The 8,524-nt window shown below is 43.2% G+C and overlaps 1 protein-coding gene across 1 annotated transcript in view; it reads left to right on the forward strand.

The window, feature by feature from the left end:
* Positions 1 to 8,321, forward strand: part of cdc73 (cell division cycle 73, Paf1/RNA polymerase II complex component, homolog (S. cerevisiae)) — a 70,842-nt gene extending 62,521 nt beyond the window's left edge. The window contains exons 14-17 of the mRNA XM_061243473.1: positions 2,121 to 2,282; positions 3,785 to 3,885; positions 4,378 to 4,519; positions 6,630 to 8,321. Coding sequence (XP_061099457.1) covers positions 2,121 to 2,282; positions 3,785 to 3,885; positions 4,378 to 4,519; positions 6,630 to 6,666 — 442 coding nt within the window. The 3' untranslated portion in view covers positions 6,667 to 8,321. The remainder of the gene's footprint in view (positions 1 to 2,120; positions 2,283 to 3,784; positions 3,886 to 4,377; positions 4,520 to 6,629) is intronic.
* The last annotated feature ends 203 nt before the right edge of the window (positions 8,322 to 8,524 follow it).

Below are 8,524 nucleotides of genomic sequence, written 5' to 3' on the forward strand. Positions count from 1 at the left end.
TATATATTTTAAACATCTAGGGTGCCTATTACTTTTGCGCTGTGCTGAATGTACATGAAAGTGCGCGGTCTCTGAGACATACGGTTCAGACTGAATGAAGAAATGAAATGTTAATTAGGAAGAGAAAGCCTGTTCGTATCACCCCGGTCCACTTTCTTTTGATAGTCGGAGTTAAAGTGCGCTTGCAGGCGCGCACACATACACACCTCTGCGTGTTCTCAGTGAACCCAAAGCTGTCCCAGTTTTTGTTTCCTCTGCACTTATTAAAAGGGCTTCCACACTGCTGAACGTAACTGAGGCTCGAGGCCCTGAGGATGCCTGACACAGCTGGAAAAGATCTAGGTTCAGGAATCCCCACAGAAAGTAAACCGCTACACACTACCAGTATAAACCGCTCAAAGGCCATACGGTACAGGCGGAGCACGCTTGGGAGAGCTTGTGAGAACGCAGTATGAGATTAAATGAGAATTTTCTTTTAGAAAGTTCTAGAAAGTGCAAAAGGGAATAATATTCAACTTTGAAAATTAGTCGTAATGTTTCTGGGAGCATTTCTTTGTTGATGATACGCTGACCAGGCGGTTAATGAGGCGGACTGTAGGCATTTTCACTCAGTACAGCGCTATTAAAAAAAAATTGTTCTTTTTTAAAAAATAGTTTTTGGATTCTCTAGCAGGCAGTGAATGTATAATGAGAGGGGTTGTTATTTTTTTCCTTCCTTTGTAATTGTTGTCTTTGACAGATGACCTACAAAAAGAAGCTTTCTGAGGTATTTGCCCATTGCCGTCGCTTGCATTGGCAGCAGCAGCTGCAGGATGGAGACCTTTAAAAGGCTGCTTTTCCAATACGCAGAAAGCAGAAAGGCCACTTCACTGCGTCAGCGATCGAAGCGTGGCCCGCCCTCCGCCATCGTGCCAAATAAGGCCGGGCATTGAAATGCCACAATTAGAGCCATTGTTAGCGGTCGCTTAAGAAGGGCCGAGAGTCGATTGTTCTGAACAGAAACGCTTTGGTAGGATGGCCGGATCGAAGCGTTGATAAAGAGTTCCCTCGGCTGGAGCGCAGGGCCTAATTGTGCCCTGACAGCCGTCACACCTCGGAGAAATGATCACCTGGGCAAGGAGCTACCGGGTGGCATATTCGGCTGGGGATCCCAGAGCTGGCAGTATAACACACTGGTTGGCTGCGGCCATTGTACCTCCGAGCCAAGATACTCAATTGTTTCCGTACCTGTCCGGCTGTATAAACGTATTTCGGCCTATAAAATCTCGCCCGAGTCTTCCCTGAAGCATGACGGCAAGCATAATTTCAATTGCCAATGCGGCAAGAGGTTTTAGTCAGGGTTTTCTTCGTCGCATTCATCCCCTTTGCTGAAGAGGGTTAGCAAGCCTGTGCCCTCTTTTTCTGGAGCAGGAGGTTTTTTTTTTAAGTGTGTGGAAGGGGTATTAAAAGGGGTATAAAATTCTGGGTATTCGCAAAGGGGAGACATGAGGTAGCCTTGTAGTAGCACTATAGCCTAGTGGCTAAGGTCCTTGACTGGGTCCTTGAAGGTTTGTGGCCCCAGTGTAGCCACAGTAAGATCAGTGCAGTTGTTGAATGAGGCCCTAAACCCTAGCAGGGATTTGCCCCTACTTGGCCTTATCAGCTGAAATTCGCTTTAAACAAAAGCATCAGCCAGGTCAGTGTAATGCTAACTGTAATGTAGGGCAGCCTGTAACATAGTGGCTAAGGTACATGACTGGTACCCAGAAGGTTGGTGGTTCAGCCCTGATGTAACCATAAGATCGCATAGCTGTTGGCCCTTGAGCAAGGCCTTTAACCCAACATTGCTCCCCAGGCGCTGCACTGTGGCTGCCTTCTGCTCCTAAGTGGCAAAAAGAAAGACTCACTAACCAAAAAAATGTAAAATAAAATGTGGGTGCTATAGCCCAGTGTAATATAGACAAAAATAAAGGCGGCACTCAGTCATTCTCCAGTGACTGTTATAATTTATTAAATGGCTGCATGCTTCTATAACTAGGATGGGTCGAATGCAGAGGACAAGTTACCCCGCAGGGCTCAATAAAGTATATCTTCTTCTAATGTAATCACTCCTCACTCATCAACCCCTCCGCACTCCTTAGGTTTGTGACGTCGGAGGAGAAGAAGAAGCAGGGCATCCAGAGGGACAACGAGGTCCTGCTCCAGAGAAGGAAGGACCAGGTCCAGCCTGGAGGTGCCACGCTCAGCGTCACCGTGCCTTACCGTGTCATCGACCAGCCCCTCAAACTGGCGCCACAGGATTGGTAAGTAACGCTCTTTCACAAATCTTTCACGCTGCTTTTTTAAAATAGATAAATGTTTTCACTGAGAAATTCATAATGGAAAGTGATTAACATTGATATTTCTTTCCCCAAATAAATGACTAAACATGAAAACTCCTGGGGTATCCATCCTAGCTACATCCCAGCCCCCCAGATCAAACCATATTTCAGCATTACATTTCTCAAATTTTGCTGTAATAGCGCCCTTCTCCCAAGCTGCTTTTAAGCTGCTGTTGTAAGAATAAGTATAAAGAAAATGCGTCGCAGGTCAAGGAAGTCGAGATGAAAATAAAAGCACAATACGCATTCATACAGAAAATATGGGAGAGCCTTTTCCCAGTGCGGAAGGAAGGCATCAATAATTAAAAGAACCATGACAACGGGACTGTAGCGAAGGAGACCGATTTCACTCCTGACACTCGCGGAAGAGTCCGTGAACGTGGGAAGCCCTGATCAGCAACTCTTAACATGAAGACCATATTAATGAGATGCAAATATATCCTTAGGGCTTCATATGGCTGACAGAGGACTCTGTTCTCATGGGTGGACACGCAGAAACACGTACACGCACACACAAACTCACACATCACACAAGCTTCTCCCTCCCAACGTCTCATCCATTCCAAAATTTATTAAAAAAGGTTCCACAAAATGGGGAAATGAAATTGCACAGGACCTTTTTTTTTTTTAATACATTTGTTTTTTTATTGAGAAATGCATAATTGAAAAAGGATTGACATTTGAATTATCCCCCCCCCCCCCCAACCACCCCCGCCCCCAATATAAACGGCTAGACCTGAAAACACCTGGGGTACCCCTCCCATCTACCCCCCCCCGGATTCAAGCGTATTCCCTCATGAAATGTTACGTACTTTGCCGTAATATCACTTTAGCACCCTTCCCACACAGCAGCTTAGTTGTGTTGTGCTGTGAGACATTCTCCTTGGCAGATCCACCCCATCTGCTGGAGGTGATTGGAGAGCTACATGTACTGTACGTACTAGAATAAATAAGAAGGTGTCTCTTCAGCTTATTAAAAGTTTAAAAGAGAAAGAACACCACCAGATATTAAAGTTCTGAAAAATACGCCAGTGGCTTTTGAGGAGCGCAGACTTTTAGTCGGAGGTTACACGGGTAGGTAGTTTCCCCGCCTTTACTCTAAAAATAAAGTCTTCCCTCCGAACGTTGCATTGTGTGTTATGCGCATATGAATCATATGTAGGTCATTCGCACGTTGAGTCTCACAGTCGACCATTATTTTTTATTTTCCTTTAGACTGGCAGTCTGGGTGTGCTTGCGCTCGCCGCCGGGTTAATGTCATCTGTGGCTATTATCTCCTGAAGTAAACCCAATCACGGCTTGGCCTAAAGGCACCCAGATGTTGTTGAGTGACTATGTCTCCATAACTCGATCAGATGAATTGATTTGTCTTCGCCCATCTGTCATGTTGAGTGAATTCTTGAGCGGCTGAATCTCCTCCTTAGGGACCGTGTGGTGGCCGTGTTTGTGCAGGGTCCTGCCTGGCAGTTCAAGGGCTGGCCGTGGCTTTTGCCCGATGGATCGCCTGTCGATATTTTTGCAAAAAGTGAGTCCCGTCTCCATCCAAAATTGCTGGATTCAGTTGCCATAATTCAAATGTTATACAACAACATGGATATGCAGTGAATTATTTATGACCTGCTGGAATTACATCTTAGTACGTCAACATTTTTCAGTTGTTACTCTGAAAACGATATACCTTGTATTGTTGGCAATTTTCAATAATGGTATGATGGTCTGAAAATCTGGATATAGTCCAACTAATTTTGTTTTAGATGTGGGTAAGTGTCTTGTGGAGTTTACTTCCTAATGAATGCCTTAGAAATTGTTTGTTAGACTGGAATGGCTGCCAGAGTATTATTCATTCTTTGTGTCAATAAATTATTCAATGTTGTTTCAAAAGACTGAATGCTTCTGTATTATTCCATTCTTAAAGAAGAAAAACGGTAATCTTAATGTGAGAGTAATGATATGGTGTAGGCTGATTTCAGGTTCTCGCAGTGCATAATACCCGGTTTCCACACCCCTTACCCCACAGTCCGAGCTTTTCACTTGAAGTACGACGAGGCCAAGACCGACCCTAACGTGCAGAAGTGGGACGTGACCGTTCTGGAGCTCAGCCACCACAAACGTCACCTGGACCGGCCTGTGTTCCTGCGCTTCTGGGAAACGCTCGACCGGTCAGTGGCACGTTCGATACAGGACCGCCCGGTTAACAGCTGCCGGGATTAGGGACACGTGTGCAGACGAGATAAGGCTGAGATTCCGATAAGACGGAGCATTTTTATAGGCCTTCTGTGCATGCCTCTGTGTGTACATGTACAGTTGTGTTCAAAATAATAGCAGTGTGTTTAAAAACGTGAGTAAAGCTCAAAATCCTTATAATAGTTTTTATTTTGATGCATTGGGAACACTGCACATTATATCCTAAATCAAAACATGAAGAAAAATGTGTCAATTTTTTTATTACTTTACAGAAAATGAAGAAAAATGTATATTGGGCTTTTCAAAAAAATAGCAGTGTCTGCATTTTTCTTTACAAACTCAAATATTTACTGTATAAACTGAAAAATCTTCAGGATTTAGCATTCCTGTGAATCACTAAACTAATATTTAGTTGTATAACCACGGTTTCTGTGAACTGCTTCACATCTGTCTTGCATGGAATCGATCAACTTCTGGCACCTATGAACAGGTATTTCAGCCCAAGATGATTTGACAACATTCCACAATTCCTCTGCATTTCTTGGTTTTGCCTCAGAAACTTTCTGATGTCACCGCACACGTTTTCAATCGGTCAATGGTCTGGAACCAAGATGCTGCTCGCTTACTGGTGTGTTTGGGGTCGTTGTCTTGTTGAAACACCCATTTCAAGGGCATTTCCTCTTCGGCATAAGGCCTATGACCTCTTCAAGTATTTTGATATAGGCAAACTGATCCATGATCCCTTGTATGCGATAAATAGGCCCGACACCATAGTAAGAGAAACATCCCCATATCATGATGCTTGCACCACCATGCTTCACTGTCTTCAGAGTGTACTGTAGCTTGAATTCAGTGTTTGGTGGTCGTCTGACAAACTGCTTGCGTCCCTTGGACCGAAAAAGAAAAATCTTTCATCAGTCCACAAAATGTTTCTCCATTTCTCTTTAGGCCAGTTGATGTGTTCTTTGGCGAATTGTATCCTCTTCAGCATGTGTCTTTTTTTTAACAGTGGGACTTTGCAGGGGCTTCTTGCCGATAGATTAGCTTCACACAGGTGTCTTCTAATTGTCACAGTACTCACCGGTAACTTCAGACTGTCTTTGATCACCCTGGAGCTGATCATTGGCTGAGTCTTTGCCATTCTGGCTATTCTTCGATCCATTCGGATGGTAGTCTTTCGTTTTTCTTCCACGTCTCTCTGGTTTTGCTTTCCATTTTAAAGCATTGAGATCATTTTAGCCTATTATTTTCTGCACTTCTTTATACGTTTTTCCCTCTCCAATCAACGTTTTAATCAAAGTACGCTGTTCTTTTGAACAATGTCTGGAACAACCCATTTTTCTCAGGTTTTCAGAGAGAAATGCATGCAAACATGTGCTGGCTTCATCCTTAAATAAGGGCCACCTGATTCACACCTGTTTTTTCACAGAATGAATGACCTCACTAATTGAACTCCACACTGCTATTATTTTGAACACGCCTCTTTCAATTAATTATTCAATTACACAGACTCAGGAGCATGTGTATCATGAATGTTGGGTCTGTTGGTTTTCTATGACTCTACTACACCTACTGGTAAATTATTTGCCATGTAGTAATATATTTTCTACCAAAAACAGTGATTGATCTGGTAAGTCATGTTGGACTGCTATTATTTTGAACACAACTGTATGTACTCACGTGTTTTAGTCTGTGCGTTTCCACGTGTGTGTGTGTGTGTGTGTGTGTGTGTGTGTGTGTGTGTGTGTGTGTGTGTACGCGTATGTCCGTGCCCGTGTGTGTGTGTGCATGTGTTAAAATTGCGTGGTAGTAATTTCCCCCTCTGAAGTATCACCGTAAGGAGATGTAGCCAAACTGAGTCGCTCTACAGTAGCTTAACTGCAGTGTCGAAGAACAAAACGGCATGCTTACCTAAATCTTGAATTCTTGATATTCTTTAGGTAAGAGGGCACCAGATGAGGGCTTTCGTATTCCTAAGCTCTAAACCGTGGTCTCTGTCACTAGAAAGGAGGTGTATTTTTTGTAATGCCACCTGCGTTACCGTGTCTGTTGAATTGACTTCCTCTCGTTTCTTCCCACACGTAGGTACATGGTGAAACACAAATCCCACTTGAGGTTCTGAGCCCAGACTGTCGCTTCGCTCCTTCAAGGCTGGATCAAGAAATACAAGGCACCCTCCCGTCCCGTTCCTGTTGGCGGATAGCTTGCGTTTCCAGTCGCCCCCTCCTTCACGCCACCGGAGACCTCCACACCCCAGAACTACACGAGCCAAGAACAGATTCCTTCCATTGGGATTCATCCCGGACGGGAAATTGGCAAAAAAAGAACTAAATTATCTTCTCCCTTCCCGTAGCGGTCTGTTACTGTGGGCACAAGGAGCTGGGCAAGGGTTTTTTTGTTCGTTTTTTTTTTCCCCTCCTGGGTTGGGGTGGTGGGGGGAGTTTAATGTGCTCTCTCTCTCTCTCTCTCTCCACATTATATAGTAAACCAAAACTATATTTTTCAACAGTAGTGTCTTTATGTTCAAATGTTAAAAAATAAAAACAAAAAAAAAAGTTTCATTTCCTTTCCCTAGGTGCTTTTTTGTTTTATGTGGGGGGGGGGGGGAGTTGGGCAAATTATTAATACAAAAAAAGGATCTGTAATGATATTTAAAGTGAGGGGAAAATATGATAACTGCTGAAAGGCAAGAGATAAGCAAGCATTTGTTGCTGTGTATTTTGCCTGTTATCTTCTCAGTTATTTTTATTGCATTATAAATGTGTGATGGTAGCGTGCAACGTTCTAGCCATAAGTATGTCAGACCCCGGTTAAATCATAGCTGTAGAGGAGTAGCATCAATAGCAAAGCAGTAACATGATTGAAACCAAATCTGAGCAAGGGCCAGTGGCGGAGAGCATTTGTGGAGCGTTTGCATGGAATGGAAATTGATTTCTCTTGGAATGCATCAATGGTGGGGGGGTCCCCCATTCTCAGAACGTTCTCCCGTTCACGGAAGAGATCAATTATGAAATATCTTTTTCTCATTTTCAAGAACCGATCAAGTGAACTTTCTGCACTGCTGTGCAAAATTTTTTACGTTTCTGGAAAACTTAAGCAGTTTGTTCTTGGAGACCGACCATTACGACATACAATATGTCATTTTTAGAGGGAACAGGTCATTGGTATAGTTTTGAATATCCAGTGGCAACGGTCTAAACAAAATGATTGTGAAATTCAAATTGAAAAGTGTGTTTTCAGACTAATCTTCAGCTATCCCACAGAGATCTTTACCATCATCTCTCGAAGATTTCACCCACTAGAGGTGCATTCAAACTTTTGGGCAAATGGATCATTTAAGCGCTTGAGTCTATATTGGAGGCTATCGTCCCGGGAATTAAATCCATTAAAGTACATTATCATACTTACTGCTTATGCCATTACTGCTATAAATCTGCAGAAGATTAAAACATCAGTTTTCTTTAAATTTCATCTTGCTCTCTTTCCAGATATAAAATAATGTATTTTTATTTTCTTGTTTATTTTACCGGCCATTCGAATATTTTAGTGGGAAGATGTGGGCTGGTTGGAATTCAATAAACTGAAGCCAATGGCTCCCTGTTGCGAGCTGCAGTGTAATACACCTGCATGTTCCTTTCTGTTCATCGTTCATGTTGTACAGATGCCCCTCCTCCGAATGTCATTAAAATTTGTGCACTGTTACCAGTTGTGCTCCAATTTATTCTGCCTTTTTCCTGAAAAGTTATGGATATGAGGAAATAAAGATTTTCAAGTCAATCAGTTTGTCAATTTAACCTATATGACCATTTCGCCAGCTTTAGAGCTCATCTCACTCTGAGGGACAGTCCTCTCTGTTCTATCATAGCATTGTGTATTCAGGCTCACAGCCTTGTGGTGCAAGAGGCTAACTGTCCTTGTTTCTGATGTTTTCTTCTCCACTGATAGGCATGTCCTGGGGCATGGAGGCCTTGAAAGGCCAC

The sequence above is a fragment of the Conger conger genome, chromosome 5 (genome assembly GCF_963514075.1).
Source record: "Conger conger chromosome 5, fConCon1.1, whole genome shotgun sequence".
NCBI lineage: Eukaryota > Metazoa > Chordata > Actinopteri > Anguilliformes > Congridae > Conger > Conger conger.